This window comes from Porites lutea, chromosome 11, assembly GCF_958299795.1.
Source record: "Porites lutea chromosome 11, jaPorLute2.1, whole genome shotgun sequence".
Taxonomy (NCBI): Eukaryota; Metazoa; Cnidaria; class Anthozoa; order Scleractinia; family Poritidae; genus Porites; species Porites lutea.
This window is the reverse complement of record NC_133211.1, coordinates 27,992,723-28,013,324: the sequence shown is the minus strand read 5'-3', so window position 1 is coordinate 28,013,324 and position 20,602 is coordinate 27,992,723. Positions and strand designations below refer to the sequence as shown.

The 20,602-nt window shown below is 39.1% G+C and overlaps 2 protein-coding genes across 2 annotated transcripts in view; both read right to left on the bottom strand.

Moving 5' to 3' along the window:
* The window catches only part of LOC140952008 (small ribosomal subunit protein eS7-like), a 149,688-nt gene that overhangs the window by 124,804 nt on the left and 4,282 nt on the right, over nucleotides 1–20,602 (bottom strand). The window lies entirely within an intron of this gene.
* LOC140952007 (acyl-protein thioesterase 1-like) lies at nucleotides 3,570–20,570 on the bottom strand. Its single transcript, XM_073401403.1, has 10 exons — nucleotides 20,400–20,570; nucleotides 17,905–17,936; nucleotides 17,029–17,094; nucleotides 15,295–15,342; nucleotides 10,780–10,850; nucleotides 9,512–9,571; nucleotides 8,400–8,515; nucleotides 7,717–7,759; nucleotides 6,226–6,347; nucleotides 3,570–5,330 (listed from the first exon to the last, which is right to left on the bottom strand). The coding sequence occupies exons 1-10, from the start codon at nucleotides 20,451–20,453 to the stop codon at nucleotides 5,280–5,282; spliced, it is 663 nt and encodes a 220-aa protein (XP_073257504.1). The 5' UTR covers nucleotides 20,454–20,570; the 3' UTR covers nucleotides 3,570–5,279.

Here is a 20,602-nt window from a genome sequence, read left to right as displayed (position 1 = left end):
GGAAGTACCGTAAAATTCCGAAAATAAGCCCCGGGGCTTATATTTTTCAAAGACCCTTTTCGAGGGGCTTATTCACGGAGGGAAATTTGCGTTTCAAAATCGATTGGGCTAGCCTTATAGTTGGAAGTAAATTTATCGTTTTTACTTTGTTTTACTTTGTATTTGAGGGCAATTTTCCAAGTACAAGCCCCCGGGGGCTTATATTTGGAGGAGCGATTTAACGGAGGGTTTTTTGCGTTACGTTTACGTTTTGCGTTATATTTGGAGGGGCTCATACATACATGGAGGGGCATATTTTCGGAATTTTACGGTATTTCGAAAAGGGCCATTAGCTATGGAGAAAAGCGAACAAACACGGCAAAAAGGCGCAAAGCGTGACAGGTTTATTTTTCTTCTGATTACGTACACTCCTCTCATGTTGATGCCGTAAGGATTCAAAGGCTTAGTTTGAGTAACATGGGGTTCCGACATGAAAATTGTCGATAAAATTCGCAAGGAATGCATTTTTACTCGCCCGGAAAAAAATCTGTCATTTTATCGACCCTCGACATTCTTCCCTCGACATTTTACCCTCGACCCTCTACATTCTCCCCTCGACTCTCAAAAAAAGCTACACTCGATTATTCTGTTGAAAACGTACAGTGTACCGTTTCAACAATGTCATGTCATGGGACCCAATAAAATATGCATAGACCTTTAAAGCTTGAAAAGATCTCTAGAATTATCACATGACTTACATTGGGAAAAAAAACCAGATAAGCTTAAGGGCCTGTTTACATGGAGGTGGGGGACCCTAGGTAGGTGAGGTAACCCGCTTAGGTGGGGTAACTCGTTTGTCCACATAATCTCTCATTTTGATTTAATCACGTTTATATGATAGGTGGGGTGACCCGCCACATGTTACCTCACCTATCTGGGGTCCCCCACCTCCATGTAAACAGGCCCCAAGAGGTCTATTACCTAAATTCACATACAAATAAACATTGTTTTAAAGAAGTAAGTTGATTTGTTAAAGCAGTTTATTTGACATACATACATTTATTAATACTCCCTTTACAGGGCTTTTCAGTCATAATGAGCTAACTATTTAACAACTAACTAGATACAAGAAAAAATAATTAAACTATTCGACCAGTAATAAGTATGAATATGATCAAAGTCATTTTAAGAACATATTCATAAGTCTCTTCTTAGAATTTCGGCAATCTGCTACTTCCTTGATGTCTTTGGGTAGTTTGTTCCAACAGGTAGCCCCCCGCCCCCGCCCCCCCCCCCCCCCCCAAAAGGCGAAAGATCGCTGCCCAGTTTGCATCTCGGTAGATTCAGTTCATTTTTGTATCGTGTACTGATTTCTGTCATGGTGAGCCTGTCTACGTGTAAATTTTTGACTAAGGTAGTCTGGTGCTCGACCATTTATGCACTTATGGACCATAAAAAAATCATTTAAAAGCAGTTTATCAGGAATAGGAAGCCATCTGGTCTGCAAAATTCCGAACTAATTGCAATTTCAATTTTCAATTCGTTGTGAAAGGTAGCTTCCAAACCAATCGCACGCAGCAATGGACACACCTAACTGTAAAGTTTTGACACAGCAGATCGTGACGTATGCTATATCGAACGCCTTAGATATGTCTAAAAGGACGATCACGGATACGTTTTTCTGGCTTTTTTCTCTTCCATCTGTGAAATAAAGTAGAGCAGTTTCGGTCGAGTGGAATATCCTATTACCACTTTTCAGTTTTGAATTTTTTTTTATTTTGGTCTAGAAAATTAACAAACTGTGAGCGTGCTGCCCTTACGCAAACCTTGGACATAATGGGAAGGAGAGATATCGGGCGTGTATTGGAAGGCTCGTCCGGGTCACCTGATTTAAGAACAGGGATGACTTCAGCTATTTTAGCGAGTGTTATTGGTAAGCTGTCTTTTAATATCCTGGCTGTGACTTTATCCGGGCCGGGAGCTTTGTTCGACGGTAAGGATCTGATAATGTTTCCGAATTCTTTTTCCATCACTGGCGAAATTCAAATAGAGGACACCTGTCATCATGCAAACAGCTGTTCGTAAGAGGTTGTATGCATTTATCATTTAAAGAGTGAAATCCATGTTCTTCTGCAAGAGGTTTTGCCTTTAAAGCCGCAGATATGCCGATTTTTTGGGGATGCCGATCGAGTTGTAATGCTCGTTGAATTTGTTCGCTTGAGAAAAAGGATCTTCTGTTGTGCTCAGTGGTGAATCTTGATGAGGTAGGCAACGATTTAGGACTTTCCAAATAGAATTTGAATTTCCATTGCTGTTTTGAAGTTCGGAGCGAACATGCTCCATATCAGCAATTTGAATCTCACCGTTGACCTGACGATATGACAAAAAACGATACGCATTCCAATGAGGTCGGTCTTTTGTTTAAATCGCGCTTTTGTGCCACTTATTTCGATTAAATGATAAGCAAATCATGAACTCCAACATCCAGATTTTTATTTTATTACTTTAGTCGCTGTGTTATCTAAACAGTTAAAAAAACAACACCAAACAGACAACCACTACCCCCTGTATGGGATGCTTCATGAAAAGGTCTCCGAGTCTACACTCGTCGGGTGTTAAGTTATTTTTACCTAATTCCTTTGCACGTGCACATTTCAATTGACCACTACAGAAAATACCATACCATACCACAAGGCTCTTTGTTTGTCAACCCAAAATTTTGCATAAACATTGTCTTCAGTTTCTCTTGGGAGTTAAAATGGCCTCAAGAGAAACTGAAAATTTTGGGGTGACAAACAAAGAGCATTATGGTATGTTATGGTATTTTCTGCAGTGGCTAATAACCATAACATGCAAATCTTTGTAGACCCCAGCCTGTATCAAGCTGTCTGCTTCTCTCTCTTTCTAACAACCACCCTACTCACAGCACGGAAAAAAGATATGAGTCCGTGGGCGCTAAATGTAGGAAACACGGTAGAAGTAAAATCAGAAAATTCCCCTGGGGCGAGGCGCTCCCTTCTAAATGATAAGCTAATTATACGTTTAATTACACCAAAGGGTGTGGGTTTTACCTCCTTGGGTTTGAATCTACATGTAGGAAGAGATTTTGACAATTTGGTTCTGAAATAGGTGATACAAATTTTCTGTGCTTTCTAGAACCATCATGAATTATTATTCTTCTCCTGAGAACAGCGGATCAAATCTGAACAGATGTTTTACAAAGCAAGCATCATGGCACCCGCTTTCAAGAATTTTATAGCGGTAAACCCCCCCTAGTTCATTAAAAATCCCTCCTTTTGAATTTTGCTGATCAATGATTACCACAGAATAAGGCCCTGTCGGCCTGTCCACATGTATCCGTATTCGTTTGAAAACGCTACTTTTTTTCTCCGTTTTAAAACAATTCGCGCCCACTCGCAGTGTTTTCGCATCGTTTTCTAAACGATGAATCGCTTTGAAAACGATAACTTACCCGACTGCGCATGCTTGAGGCATACGTTAATAAGTTAAAACTTACGTTAATGTCTCTGCTCCTTTATGATGCCTTTCAAACGCGAAGTGACTTAATTATAAAACAAATAATGACAAGCTGGCGATAATGGGGGAGCACTGCCTTGCGCTAGGTTAGCCTGTGCGACTTCCGGCGATGGCATGGGCAAAGAACCTCACTTATCTCCCCAGCACTACGAGCTGAATGCAACACAGCACGTGCTGGATCGGACAAGAGTATCGGTTTGCAGGCGATATTAAACGGCAATGCGGCCCAACAAGCTTGGGGGAAGTCGCTGCGCAGACTTAACCGTACTGCAAGAAGTGTCCCTAGTTTTATTTGAAGGCATAGCACAAAACAAAGCCCAAACCTCGTCTCCAAAGGGAGGGAGGGAGGGAAAAATTTTACAAGAATACACTCTTTTTTTTCTATAAGAATATATTTTATAAGAATATCGAGGCTGAAATTTGCGAAATTTTAAGAATATTTTAAGAATAAACCCAAGGCTGAGGTTTTGAAAAGGATGTAATTTTGTGTGTTCAAAAACTGTAAATACCACACAATTATGTTTTCAACTTATTCCATCCTCTGAACGGCAAAACTTGCCAACAAGGCGCTAAAAACCTGCACTAACTATACTTGATACCCCAATATATTCTAAAACGGAAATGTCATAAGCTATAATTTAAGAATAATACAAGAATATTTTCAGCCTAAAATCGGCAGAAAAATAAGAATATTCAGCCTGGGCCGGAAAAACAATATTCTTATATAAAAAAAAAAAGTGTAGTATACTGAAGGCTTAAACCTTGCTGAACACTGGAACCCAAGTGAACTCTGAACAGTTGTTCTAGGCTTTTATAGCTAGACGCATGTCTGCTGGCATAGCCAGTAGCAAAGGCTGTACTACAAGACAGCTCAGCGTTGCATGTGCAAACTCTTAGCCATGAATAGTGTTTTGAAAATATTGGCCAATGCTGTGGCTCGTACTAGCCTGCTTAAGACAACAAGGCCATAAAGTTCTACGCTAGAATACAATGCATCTTAGAGCTCGCTGACCTTGGCAGCTTGACTACACAATTGCTTTGTTGAAAAAGAGCCGCCATGAATGGATTACTGATAACTAGCGTCACGTTCCATTAACTACATTTTACTGGCGTGACAGTAAAATTGCTTTTAAAACAATGACCCTCTTCACTCCACGTGACCGTCTAACTGTGGTTATTAATACGCGTCACGTATGCTTATGCCTCTTGACACGGGTAGCGAGAGCGTTTTCGAAAAGTTCCGTTTTCATCGAATACGTGTGACGGAAGCCGTATCCGTAAAGAAAACGGATACATGTGGACAGGACGTAAATCTTGATCTACTTTTGCAAAAAAAAGGTTAAGGTGATAATTTATTTCTGATTATTAAAGCAGCTGTCTTATGTTTGATGTGATAATAAAGACTTGCATATATTACATTCTTCATTCCAGGAAGATCAGATTTGTACAAAGGCAGCCCAATTTTACTGTGCTTTTCACAAACATGCGAACTCTAAAGTTCAAAAGCCACTTTCACAATTGCGTTTTTCGCTGCCGTCAATCATAATTACGATCAGAAGCAACGAACCTTGAGACAGCGAAACATACAAAACGGATCGAAATCCGCAAATCACAAATCATGACCTTTTGAACCCGTGAAGTAAAGTTGAGTTTCCTAAGAGGTCCGTTAAGATGATTGACAGCAGCGAAAAGCGCAATCGTCGGTTGGCTTTTGAACTTTAGAATTCGCATGTTTGTGAAACGTGCAGTAACTATGCCTGCAGCTAATTGCTGGGTAATACAGTATTAAGCCACTGCATAACATCTTTCATTTCCTGAAACAACAATTTTAAAGAAATGAATCAGTCAATTAATCAGCTCAAAAGATTACTTTCTGCCTCAAATGGAAGTTTATTTTACACAACTTCTTTTTGACAGCCGAGAGGAAACATTTATTGCCAAAGTTTTGCAGGATCACCTTGCCAAGATAACTCAACCACCAAAACAAAAATTAATACACAAAGTGCCACAATTAAGCTCAATAATGTATCCCAGCTCTGAGCTCTCTCTGCTCTATCCCCTCCTTCCCTACATCAGGGCTGCAACAGTCACTATTATTTCAAGTTGTGGGGTTTGTAGGCAGGGAATTGAACAGCTTAGAAATTCCTTTGGTTCTGTTTTCCTTTTGTTTCTTTTGAAAGTAGCTGGCTCTCATGGCCTTCAGCCCTCCTCCAATGCACCATGGTGAATCCACCAATAAGGTTTTCCTAAATAAGTAACACTGTAGTGAAAACTGTGAGTTGACTTAAGCTAAATCCTCTGTTGAATCGATTTGTAAAGTTAAAAGTATTTTTAAGACTAGGTGGTGAGAGTACTAGTTTACAGGTGCCTGTATCCCAGGTTTAAACTTGCAATTTTTGAAGATTTCCTATTGTAATTGGGAAAAATGCCATGAACTCTAAAAACGCAGGTCGTGCTTTATATTTGGCCCTTTATATTTGGTACAGTACATTCAATTTTGTGCTACAGAAGCCAGGTGTGAGCTACTCAGTTTAACACTAGCTTTTCGCAAACATATACAGCGCCAGAAGAGAATCTTACATACTTATGTATGGACCAGCACCTTAATACATTACGGATTTCATTACACAGCACGATCCAGACAATTTAAAAACACATTCTTAGTTATGTTGACTGCGAATTTACAAAAAAAGGTGATAATAAGCTCACCTGATCTGAAGAACTGTGACCCATCCCGCTATATTTCTTAAATTCCACTTTTGAACAGAATGAAGTTAAAACACCTTTTGACATTTCTCCGAATTCACATGGTACCACAGGATCTGCATCACCTACAATGCAAAACGTGTTACTTTCAGTATTTATAAAAAAAGGTAGAAAGACAGCTGGTTTAGTATTACACATGGTATTAATAAAAATAATGTTAGCACGGAAAGAATTGTGATTGTTACATGTATATTCCTGGACTTTCACTCAACTAAATAAGGACTGCCATTTTTGATTCTTGATTCTTCGTCTGCCTCGAGTGGGAATACAGTGTATCACGGCTGTGGAACAGCATTGATTCAGATGCCAGACTTCACATGAGCCAAACCAAACGGAAGCTCAGAGTAAGAATTTAGTTAGAATAAAGATAGCATATGAATCATCCCACGCAGACGTTTTTAGGGGAGCTCGTTTTGTGGGGAGGGATGGAAAACGAGCTCCCCTAAAAACGCCTGCGTGGGAGGCTAGAATCATCCCGGAGCCGGCCTAAATTAATTTGGGTCGGGTAAAGTTCAAATTGAATTCAATTTGATATTTCACGTGAAGTATGGTAACTGAACCTGGCCTACTAAGTGTTTTCAACTAGGATAATACATGTAATCTATAATCAGATTGGATATGATCACCGTATCTAATGTGGGAAAGTGAATTCTGGGGTCAGTTGCATAAAACTTGCTTATACACCAGTCCTTACATACCACGTTAGCCTTATGTCTGACATTGTTAGGCATAATCTATGCCAGATGCATGCCAGACATTGGCGATGGTTGCAATAGCAAGACATTCACAGGTACTAATAATTAGGCCAGACATTATTTACTTGCAATGCCCGCTACAGAATAAAGCCAATAGGGAGCACTTTACGACTAGCTTACATATACATTTACCTCCAACCGTGTCTAATTTTTAGTCAGATTAACGTCAGACACTTGCTAACACCCACACCAGTCCATGTAGATTCAACGCCTGACTGAACATGAGGCATTAGCACTTAGGTCCCTACTGTAAGCCTTTTATGTAACCAGCCCCTGGTTGTCTAGTGACAATGGTACTCCAACGCACTTTAAAAAAGTCACCTGAACCCAGCTTACAGATAGTTGTTAATAAGTGCTGCTCATGAGCTATATAATTATTTTAAAACAAAACTTATAGTCTCATGAGCTTATAAGTGTTACAGAACAAATTTAAATTCAGGTTAAAACCAGTCCATGTAGATTCCATGCCTGACTGAACGTGAGGCATTAGCACTTAGTTCCCAGTGTAAGCCTTTTACGTAATCAGCCCCTGGTTGTGAATAAAACTTTTAATATTGGTGAGTGGCTTTTGACTGGTAACTTGTGAAAACATATTCATAAAAAACTCTAAAATTAAATATCTGTCATTCTACAAAAATTACTATATAATAATTCTCACCCTCGGTACCAAGTGACTTACCATGGCATTGTAATATTGGAGTGTCACGATTTCCTTTAACACACTAAATATGAAAAACAAAGACATCACAGGAATGTGATCAAAGGAAAAGGCAGGATTTGACTTGGGCGTCATTACGTCACTAGCTACATGAACAAATAAATTGCTGCTAAATACATGTCCGTTGCTGTCCTCATAGATTATCTGTAGAAACTTTTATACAGTTGAACATAAAAAAACTAATGCAACTTTGTCAACTGAATAATTGTTCAAACTCAAGTGAAAAAAATGCAAGCAAATCGTTTCATTGCAAAGTTTTGAACAGTTTTTCCGATTTAAAGTAGAGTATCTCGACAACAAAATTAATATTGGTCACTTGTCACAATTGCTTGAACTGACAGCTGAGCATTCGTGTTCGAAAAAGCTCCATGAACATTTGAATTTTGTTATGATTTAGTAAGACTGTAAAAATAGAAAATGAGACCGACCTGCCTTGATTGGTTTTGCTACCTGCAGGTCAGTACAAATTATTGTAATTATATTATTGTTATATGTAAACAATAAACTTGCACTCAAACTTGCAAAAAAGTAAAAAATTGTGTCAGTGATTAATGTAAAATTTCCTTGTCTGCATTCACAACGACAACAAATAAAGCACTCAACCAACAATAACGCTAATAAAATGAGTTTACTTGTCTAATGACCTTTGGAAACTCCTTGTAAAGAGGAAGCCATGAACTAAGGGCTAAGATACCACCAAGTGTTTTCTCCATGGTTAAGGCTGTGTATAGTGCAAGGGCACCTCCCTGAGAAAATCCACCTGCAGTCATACAACACACTCTCTTCTTAAAATGCTCTTCTATAATAATATTTATTTATTTAGTAATCTACGTCTGAAATTCTTGCTACAGAATTGTTCTACAAACAAATTTTCCTTAGATTTACAAGGCTAAAAAAATGCCAAAATATGCCAAATAGCCCTGAATTAAAACGAAAAGTTTAATTACAAGCTAGATAAAAATATATAATATATATTTTTGGCGCCACAAAAACATTTACGCTGCTTTTTTCTATTACTGACTAAGTTATTGTTAACTGTGCAGTGTGTAACGTTAAGTGACAATGCTACTCTGACGCACTTGAGTAAAGTCACCTGAACCCAACTTACAGATGGTTGTTAATAAGTGCTGCTCATTAGCTATATAATCATTTTAACACAAAACTTTCAATCCCAGGAGCTTATAAGTGTTACAGGTCAAAATTAAATTCAGGCTAAAATTTTTTAACCTAGGTTGATTCTCAATTTCCTTTGTCTCCTAGCCCTAATTCATGAATAACTAGAGACAGGAGACAAAGAAATTTGAGATTCAACCTAAGTTAAATCATTTTGACCTAAATTTAATTTGACCTGTAACATAAGTTCTACCCTGTGAGCAGAGGCTAATTTTTTGCTGTGTGAGCTGTCATGTGAAAAGTAGCCTCTGCTGACAACCATTCAAATCCATCCAGAAATCTGGACAAATAAATTTTAAAAACAACAGGTTTTTCCTGTTCTTGACCAGGCAGATCTGAGTTGTCGCAATTTTTTTATTCCCACAAAACTCACGCCATTTGACGACAGACCTGATGATTAATCTTGCTTGCGGATCGCGTGACGAATTTTGTGCATGCATGATAGAAAATTGAATGGATGTCGGCAGAGGCTACTTCATTTTCAGCAAAATGTAGCCTCTGCTCACAGGGCATGTAAGTTCTAGCTATTTAAAAAATTTGATCACTGGAGCTAGCTAGCAAATGACATTGATTTAAATCATACCTAATACAATTCTCTCTGACGGTATTCCACTTTTGATCTCTTCTTCAACTAACTTCCTTACTGAAAATACAACAAAAAATGTTACAGCTCCAGTGTTTCCCCATGGTGTCAGACTGCACGGACTTCCAGAAAGGTCTACTTGGAATCTTGCAAAGCTCTGTAATTTTCTATCATGACAGAGCCTGAGGAGTCTGCACCTGTTGTTTATAATCATAGCTTTTCTAACTTCTGAATTCATCCAAGGCAGAGAAAACTTCTTCATATTTTTGACATACATTGGTGACTTACATACTTTCCCACACCCAAGTGACATTGTCTACATTAATTCATCAAAACAGAGCACACCCACCATAGGGCATTTGCAGTTCCGTATTCAAGACTGGCCTTGTACACTATCAACATCTTGAAACCATAACAGTGTGACAGCAAAGATCTGCAACACTATTAGTTCACAGAGTTGGCAGTTTGGAGCTACAATCAAGGCCACTCAACTTGGTTCACACTGCTCTGATACCTGTTTTTCTCTCTTCCAGTGTTATTTTGTAATGGTTTTTCGGTGGAATTGTCCAAGTTCGAGGCCAACTTTGAAAGGCACAGGGGAAGGGAAGTCAAGAACAACATGTCACTGTTATTCCCTCGATTTTGAAAGTTCTAATGTCACGGATTGTATGTTCAGGACTATTCCCAAATAACGGTAAGTAATTGCAAACTTAAGGGCTGTTATTAATACTCCTTCTTTGCCCATGTTTAAGGCCATAGTTATAAGTTATTTGCCATCAACCACACATTGCAATGATTAGCTTGTACTATTGATAATTCACTGACTAAAGATAAAAAGATAAATAATTGTTCCTTTCTTGATAATACATTCTGAATCCACTTATTATGGCCAGTCAGAAAACTGGCTTACTGAGAGTGTGATTAAAGTGTTTTTACCTTGTAAGAATTGAAATACATGTCTGTGCTATTGACTCAATGTAAGTAGGTTGAGTATGTTCTTCCACGTGAATGTACTCCTGAATAGGACTGATATGTTGTTGTTGACAGTGACTGACGTTTTGATAACCTCTGGTTATTGATCTGATTGGTCAATTAAGTCGCGATGTTATTGGTCATCTGTCAGTTAAGCCCTGATGTTATTGGCTATTAATGAAGGCTCGTAATGTCATGTGTGTGTTTCAATCCGTCTAATTATTATTAATAACCCTAGGACTGTCTTACAAAATCTAGTTTTAGTCATGCACATCGTTAAATTACTGGATACAAACTTTCTAGGGCTGAACTCTTTATTCCTACATCATCTTCTCGTTGCCCTGGATTTAAAGAATAGATGTCAAACCTGTAAGAAAATACAACTGGCAAGGTTAGTTTTGTACTACAAAAAAAGTCTTTTCTTGTGCATGTTACAGTCTGTAAGGGGTTTTTAGGGCTAATCAGTCATTAATGACCGAATAGTGGAGGTTGGGTGCCCAGGGGGCACAGTAGTAATATGAAAACCCTGGCAAGGGGGGGGGGAGGGTTGGGGGTAGACCCTAGACCAAGAAAGTGGAGGGAGGAGAAACCAAGAGAAACACTATGCTACTCGAACAGAACACCATGCCAACAAAGCTTTGAGTACAACACAAACCCAACGTAGGCACCTGCCATGGAATGTGCTTGCGCAGAAGCAACATACTGCTGGACAGGAATATGCCCCCATGCTCACGAACAATGGTAAACGCTGTAAACACCAACATAGTCATGGGACAGCGCTACAGACAGCCAACATGCCACCAAAGAACGCCAAAAAATTACACTAGAGACCATAGCTCCAAGTCATTGACTACATTAAATACAAATTAATAGTATTTAGCGCCCTCGCTGCAAGTGGAGCTTGGGTGCCCAGGGGCCAGGAGAGTGCAACCGCAAGCACACCCCAAGGCAGAGAAACACCCAGAGGCCTACCAACCTGCAACCCAGACACCAGCCTAAAGGGACCTCCAGGTAGAAAAACCAGAAGCAACCAGGGGGGGCTCAGGGTTACAGAGCCACAGGCCCTGAGGGCCCAAGCCTGAGGCACCCAACCCCAATGCAGCCCAAATGGTAATGGAGATACCTGCTATGCAACCAGCTGTCTGGACACGTGGACAATGGAGCTAACTCGAGTGTGAATATAAATCTGGTGGCCATCACTAGACCACTGGCCTAGGATCTTGATCAGATGATCCGGAACTCCCCACAGGCAGCGGCGTAGTTGCTGCCCCCATACAGAAGCTATGGCCTGAATAGGAGCCAGTATGACCAGCAGGAGTGCAAGATAGACTGATCTGTGGAAGACAACTGTTGCCGTGTGAGAGAGTGACCATCACTAAATGTAAAGAGAGGTCCCTAAGAAGAGCCACGCAGAGCCAGAAAGTCACCCAAGGCGCGGATGGGACACACCAAGCCCTGAGCACGCCTTACATTTATATCACAGCCCATGCAAAACGGATGAGACTCGAGCACTTGATATGAACTTTAAAACAGGTAGGGTTCACCAGCGAGTCAGCTTGCAAGTCATCAACAGTCATATGGCTACTAGGTTGAAATGCTGAATTCACCGTAAACTCCCCAGCGCGTAAGAAACCAAAGAAAGCCAAACAGCATGCCGCCCACAACATCAAATGGTCTCTCTTGGAGTAGTCCAGTCCCCGCTGAATCATCCACAGATGATCCAGGGTGATAGGGAGGCATCTGGGTGACACTGGACCTTGAAGCCACTATATTCCACTTAGCAAACACTGCAAATGAAAGGCAATTGATGAAAGGATATGACAAGCCATGGTCATGTGAAGGGAGTGTACCACCGACAAGTATACTTTAATAGATGCATGGGTCAAGTTGTAGGCCAAGAGTGTAGCAAAGCACATCTCCTCATCGGTAGGAGGGAAGGAGCCATCCCTGTTAGGGTGACCAACCCGGTGGCAAAAGTCAGAAGTGACAAGGGAATCACACACGTCAGGTCAGATCGGCTTGAGGTGCCAGACGACAAAAAGGCTGAAATTGAAAGCATGAGAGAGAATCAGCTACAGGATTGACCTTTGCCGTGAACTGAAGACACGGCGTCTACAACAATGGGGAAGAGCTCCTTGTATGCGATCAGTAATGACTTTTGCTCCATTGACCAAGCACTGCAAAACCACTAGGCGTTAAAAACAGCCCCATAGCCCAGTGAGAGTGCTGCACCCGAGGAGACTTGGAAGTCCAGGATGGGTGCCCACATGGGCATGCATAAGAAACTGAGGCCATTCCAGGCCTGAAAAAACTCCTGCCACAAGGTAAGGTCCCAACGGACTTCTTGGTTTAGCCTGATGGGGTGATCATCCAGATGAAAGGCACAAAGAAGAAATACCCTCCCCTGTGGGGCAACCTTGCAGGCATGATGGAGGTGACCAATCAAGGATTCCAACTCCCGTCTCTTACAAAAAGGCTTGATGGACCACTCTTCAAGCAACGCAACAATCCAGACTCTTTTCTCTGCTGGTAGGCAAGCCTGAAGCCTGTGGGAGTCAAGTTCAATCCCGAGGATAGTGAAGCAAGTAGCAGGTCCCTCTAACTTGTCAGGATAAAGGGGGAGGCCTAACCTTTGGCAAAGGTGAACATAGGTAAGTAAATAGGAGTGGCAGATCTGGGACAAAGGTGGGACAAGGGTAAAAAAGTAATCTAGGTAGTAGCGTAGGAAGTCCATGCCATGATTATGAACCAGGATCCATTCAACCAGGTCTGCAATGGATGTGAAAATAAAAGGTGCAGAACGCAGCCCAAAAGGGAGAACCATATCAACCATGCCACTGCATCCCAAGTAAGGGGTGATTGTCTGGATGGATAACCACATTCCTGTATGCCACATCAAACTTAGCTATTAGCATTCCGTGACCCTGGGCCATGATGCCCTCAATAACTGCATCAACTGATGCAAACTGCACTGTGAAGGTAGGCTTGGGGATGCCATCGTTCATGCTGTGCCTGGCGGGAGATGAGAGGTCGAGGATGAGACACCATTTGAACTGGAGAACTGACCTGCCATTTGAATGATAAGCAGCTAATACATGGTCAGATCGGGCCAACAATGAGGGTGAACTGCACACAACATCATCTGAAAAATAGTGAAGGCTTCAGTCCAAGTCAAAATGTCTTCTATTACCACTTGCCTGCATTTTGATGAAGAAACCACGAGCTTACCATCAAGGATTACTTGCAGCTCCTGCTCCACTGCCACGAAAATACACCATGCCAACCAAAATTTGGACAGAAACACGAGAAATGCTGTGCTACTAGAAAAGAATGCCACGCCAACAAAGCTTTGAGTAAAACGCAAACACAATGTAGGCACCTGCCATGGCCTGCAGATGTGTAGAAGCGACATACTGAGCTGGACAGGAATCTACCCCCATGCTCACGAACAATGGTAAATGCTACAAACGCTAACATGGTCATGGGACAGCGCTACAGACAGCTGACATGCCACCAAAGAACACCAAAACACTCAAGACCAAAGCTCCTAGTTGTTAATTCTTAAAATATGATTTAATGGGATACAGCTTTTTCGAGAAAGGTTGTCGGAAAAAGTGCATGTGACAATCCTGAAAGGCATTGTGGGTGGCTTTGAGTTCACTGTTCTTCAGAGAAATTTGAAAGAATTGGCACAAAAGGCCATGAAAATATGTTTGCGAGTGTTTAAGGAAAGAAACAAAAGTAGGTTCGACAGCTACAGTCATCATATCCCACATTACCTTTCGGGATTGTCGCGTCCACATTTTTTCCGATAATCTTTCTCGAAATAGCTGTATACATGTAAAACACACAAAAATGATGCAAAATTATTTCAATTGTTAGAAAAAGGGCCTACACATACTACATTTCAGTTGAGAAGTTAAATAAAGCAATTTTGATGCCACTGTCAAGCACTGAGCTGCATGCTAGCCACAGATATTAGTGAACTTACACAACAGGATGGGGGAGGAAAGAAGAGAGCAAATTGTGTTTGACAAGCACGAGAATAATTATGACTGTTTGAAAAAACTTTCCGCCGAACTTCTCCTTTCTTTTGATAGATCTTTTTGAAAGAGGCCAAAACACAGTAGTGTTCAGTTAAGATCACAACAAAACATGCAAGTACAGTGAGAGCCATGTCAAGTTTGTCGCACACAAGCATTTGCTGTCCTCCTCTTTTTGCTGTCATGTTGCATCAACTCACTACTGCCAAATAATAGTTAAAATGTTTCAGTGTTTGGTTAAACACATTGTTTTGATATGCAAGTCCGTGACATATCACAGGAGAAACCACCAGAAAAGTAGACATTTTTGCATATGTGATTTCTGCCAACACATAGAATAGTGGAAATCGTTGAGAAAATGTTAACAGTATCTACAACGCTTCCTTAATGCAAAAACAAGTGACAAGTAAAAATCTTTGTACCTAAATTTAGCATGCATTAAAAAATTAGGAAACTACAGCTGTAACACAAACACGCCCTGGCCTGGAGCCCTTCAGATAATAATACTATCATTCAATACATCACTGAATAGCAACAATTAAGACAGCAATAAGTCTACAACTGTGACCCTTAGTTTGGTTCGATGTAAACACTTATTGTGCAACAGAATGTGTGAACTGATAATTATTACCATACTTGTACTTGACAACAGTATGGATTAATCACCATGGGATATGGCTCTGGTGTGAGCTCTAAAACTCAGCCTCAAGCATGGCATGAATGTTCACAAATAATTCATTAAAATTCCTGTTGTAACATTTCACTTACCAGGCTGGCATCTTAAATCCTGCATTTAATGTCACTGGAATAACTGATCTACAAAATGTTCAAGAGTGCATTAAGGTGATTCCTTAGTAAAAGGCCCTAACATAGAATGTAGATGAAACTTGGTGCACTGATGTAACAAGTCAAGAAGATGATAAAAAAGTAATAAAAAGTGGGGGTCGCCGTGCTCATTTTGATGTCACAATGCTGACAAATACGTCTATTTAGAACCCTTTGGCAAAAACCCCACCCAGCCCAAAACTAGACAAAAAGGAGAGATTTTTTAGATGATGCACGTGGTATTGCACAGAATTTGAATTAAATGTATTGTTTATCCACTTACATACCAGAAAAATGCCTTTTTTGGCCCCTGTTTTTACTTTACGCTCCAAAGTAGACTTAATTTTGACATGCTTCTGGACCCATTCTAGCTCAATCCACACAATTTAGTACAATTGTCAAAAAACTTAACATAGATTCATGCCTATACTTTTTCTCATTGAAAGGAAGCACTGTTCTTATTAAATTCATGAAATAAAATATGGGGGTCACCGTACTCCTTATTGCAGCAGAGCTGCAGAAAGTGTGCACCACATGCATTTTCTCCGATTTTTGAGGGAGGACTGGGGCGAGTATCAAAATGGCATGTGTGTGGAAGGGGAAAGAAAGCATTAAAAAATCCATTTTTACAGAATTTACATCGAGATATCACAGTTAGGACGCAAAGTGATAAAGATGGCACTTAAAAGAAATTCAAAGTGAGTTAGTAGGAGTTTAACTTCTATTATCGAGGTTCTCTGTGAGGAAGTCGAACTAAACAACACGCGTACTGCTTACGTTATGCACATTCCCAACACATAGAGTCTCATTTTGGCAAGAAACGACCGCTAGCAAAAATTCTTATGGCGTTTCTCTTTAGTTAACTTCATTTTAATAATGTTACTTTAGATGCTCTTTTTCACAGCAGCCATGCGCAGAAAGAGATGCGCAGTGCAAAACCAGTGAATCACCTTAAAGGGGTATTATTATGGTAAAATAATATGAGAATTGGCAAGAAAAATATCTGCGACAAAACAATTTCCCTTCATCATTTTAAATTCAAGACCAAGACTTAACTAAAGCTCAGATGTGTGAACTGAAAACTGTCAAGAGAAAAAAACAACACCTCATACAAGTAGTGGTAGACCTAAGATTCCAAGAGTCTCTTCCCAAATGAACAAGAGAATGTGAGACTTGTGTTATATTTTGTGAGACTAGCCATTTTTGGATAGACCATTCTTCACCACTCAAGTGGGAATGTAATAGTTCATCATGAAGAATATGTACATTGTAGGAGTTATCATTTCAGTAGAAATGACAGTCACCCATGGTATGGACACTGCTTACATGTATCAACTTGCTCAATTAACAAATGTGAAGTAAAAAAACTTTCACATGCAATGTTTCAGGTACCAAATCATAGCCCAGTGAATTTGACAGTCTATCCATCCCCCTCCCCAGGGGAATTATTTGTGCCTTTAGAAAACTGTAGCAGTGGGGTCAGTTTAATAAAACACCTACAAGATAGTGTATTGTACAAGTGTAGCTATTGTTTTAAGACTCTAAAACAATGGCTTCACTTGCAAATTACAAGTAAATTCACTAGAAAATTTATTACATTAAACTCAGGAATACAAGAAGTACTGTACATGGTTCTACTGAAACTAACATAATAATATAATATTATGAGGTACTTACGCATTTGGGCAAATAGATTTTAAATGATTAATTCCTAAACCACTGAATCCTTGACTCCAACCATGTCTAACAAAGAAAACAAAGTTTAACAGAATAATCAATTCCCAATAACATGTAGAAATGTATCCTTTGGCTATGAAGTGGTTACAGTGTACATAATATTTCATAATATTTATTATTGAAGTGGTATTTTACCAAATCAAATGGATAGCAATTTTTCATGCATTTTCATTGGCTCCTGAAACACAGAATACAATTGGCTATTCACTGCTTTGGAGTGGGACTCAACATCCTGTTTCAGGCAATTAAAAATGAATATTAAGTTATACCGCAGGTCACATTAATTTGCTTTAATGTAACATCTCTGGAAGAGTAGATAATTATGTCTTTACTATAAAAACATTTATATTCTAATTCGCTACCCCGCTCAAACGAATATAAAACATTTATCATGTAACAAGCAACCTCAATTGGGGTGTGTCAACACGAGCCGTGTGCGACCCTCTTTATTATGCCTTCATCAACAGAATGGATGGAAATAATACAACAAACAGAATGAAAACTCGGAAATGTAAAAAATTACAGCAAGAAAAAACAACCCAACAAAATGATCTAAACTATGCTCGTATAACAATGATTCATACAAAACGTGCTAAACTTTTCATATAGCAGCATGCAAAACACTACGTCTAAGAGAAACCCCTGGTCACTGGGTATTTAATTTGAGGGCGTAGGGACGGTCATAAGACGCGAATGAATATAAATGAGAACAACTCAAATATATAGCCTACCGCTAATGAAGCAACAGAACAGCATACCATGTAACACCCCAAAGAAAAGGTTACATAACCCATGATAAATACATTACTTACTTACCCAGTATCTCCAAGACCATGAAGGAAAATCAACTAAAACAACACAATATGACATAATCAGCTTTTCTTTATTTTTATGAGCCCTAAATTAATTTGCATTTTTTTTTTAAAAAAAATACTGTCCTACATAGTCCTACCATGTGGTCAAGCCTTCAGTAAACCTTGTACTTTATGTTGACTACATTATGTACTCTTTTATTTATTATAGTATATTAATTCCCAGAGTTTCTCCAAGGCCCTAAAGAACTGCTTGCTATAAGTTGCTATTGGAGATTGTTATGCAACACTATTAATACAACCTGTTATTAAGCAACAACACTAACTGTTTTGCCTGAATGTCAGGGCTTCTGAGATTATTTCACGTCGTCGCAGAGCCACAAAATTCAAATTGCGGTCTATTTTCATTAATAATGTTTGTCAAATCTGTTGAAAACCAAACATTTTGTCAGCAAAATTTTCCCCCAAAATTCCCGCAAAAAAGGATGTTTTTTCCCTGAATTTGACTCTAAAAATCCCGCGAAATTTGAGTTTTTTCTGCGACCTAGGAGAAGCACTGGTATGTAGTTATACATGTCACTTTTGACCAATGAAACATCAGCCCTTAGGACATGTAATTTGACAAAGTGTTTGTAGCTATACCAACTTGTTTTGTTCAATGTGCTTGAAGCTTTTAGATTTTGGCAGTAAGAAAGCATCAAAGTATAAAACGCCACTTGAGTTTGGTGTTCGCCAATCAACATTTGGAAGGCCTTCTTACCAGTTTACAAGCAAAAACACAACCAAAAACAACACAAAGCATGATTGGAAGGCTACAGATTTGTCAAAAGTGACAATGGATACCCCACACAAAAACTGCACACTCAATTCTCTGGGAGAGAGTAATACACTTGTTAAAAGAAAGTCAGAAAGAACGCAGGCTTGTACATGTATGGTATTCAAACCCTTGACCTTTGTAAAACCAGTGCACCACTCTAACCAATTGACCTAACAAGCCAACTGGGAGCTAGCCATTTAGTTGGTGCATTTCAAACCTGTAAAATGATGAAGATATTAACAACGAGTATATGAAAATCAAAATATACCAGAATTGTGGGATGAGGAATTAATGTAAAGACACAACTTTGGAGGTTGTGGAAACAAGGCCAAGAAAAGTTCAGGGCTTATAAGACATTCAAACAGGCTAATTATATCCAATTAAAATAGACTAATGACCTGCTCCCAAATGGCTTATTAGCTCAATTGTCTAGAGTGTATTACATGTACCTGCCACTGATGCTAAGGATTCAAATCCCATATAAACTGCAAATTTTTGAGCAACGAGTTGTTAACTCAAAATGGGTTAGTGGTCAAGAGAAATAGCCATGTCTAAGAAACTCAAACTTAAGTCACCAGAAGGTCGACTTTCATTTTCCTGCAACTACCGTAAATACTAAATTGATAAACTGTAATCACCACTCTTTGTAGATTTCAAAGAAATTGCACATACTTCACCTACAGCGGACCCATTTACTTTACCCAGAACACTCTTTTTATCTTATTTATTTACTTATTGGTAGTATTTGGAAAGAAAGAACTCATACATGTACAAAAAATATTCCTTACATATTTGGTAAGTTAAAATTATGCAGTCATGTAGATAGAAACTATATCATTATGATGTACTTTAAAATAAAATTTAGGTTAAATTATTATTGTAGTTTTATTTTAATTTTTTTTGTTTCAGATATATAATACAACGCGTTAACTTAGCAATCAAACTGGGTTGTAATCATGTTAACCAGAATAATTTCCTAATGTCAGCTGTTTTAAATATTGAATATATAAACTTAATGTCTATTTGTACACTAATTATCATAACAATGAATATTTAATAATAACCTAGACGCTAAAAAAGAAAAATGACTTTAAACTGTCAGCTACATTCAACTTCTAACAAGAGTGGTACACCCAACTGTCAAAACAAGAAATTTTTATGTCATTACAAGTTTGAGTTTGCAAAAAATGTGGACTTCCTCATATGAGATTCAGTCGTCAAAGAAATCAAAGTTTTAATCTCATACCATGGATAATATTCTGATGATATATAGACAATGGGATATTGTTCACGAATCCAAAAATACACTAATCGCACTATTTCTTACCAAGGGGTGAGAATAAGTTAACTTTCACATGAAGTACTCAACGTTAAGTTTACAGGGTATGAGGTTATGCGATGATACGGTGCATCAATGAGAAGTCACCTATATAATTCTACCAAAGACTATCAGCCTCCCTCAAAATCATAAACGCCATTTGTCAAATGTAAACCAACAAACTGAAACTACGGAAGTAAATCCTCTACGAAGGTTAAAATTCAGAGATGAACAACCCCAAAATAAGAGCCTTGCAGGAGATAAAAAAAATGAAGTATTACGAGAAAAAAGTTAGAAGTAAATTTATTAAAGTCACTAATATTGAGAAAAAGAACATGCAAACTTGTATTGTAGCAAGACTCACCGAAGCCGTATGCTTAGAAGTTGCATTGACTATTACTGATGGTAAGACCGACATCTCATTACCAAAAGAACAGAACAGCAGTGAGAAGTTGTAGAAGAGGATCAGGAAGAAGGAAAATCCCAGCAGCAGGATTATCTAGTAGCAGCCAAGTTGCAGCCGGTAAATCGCTGGCATTAAAATCAAAACCAATGCGCAAGATACAT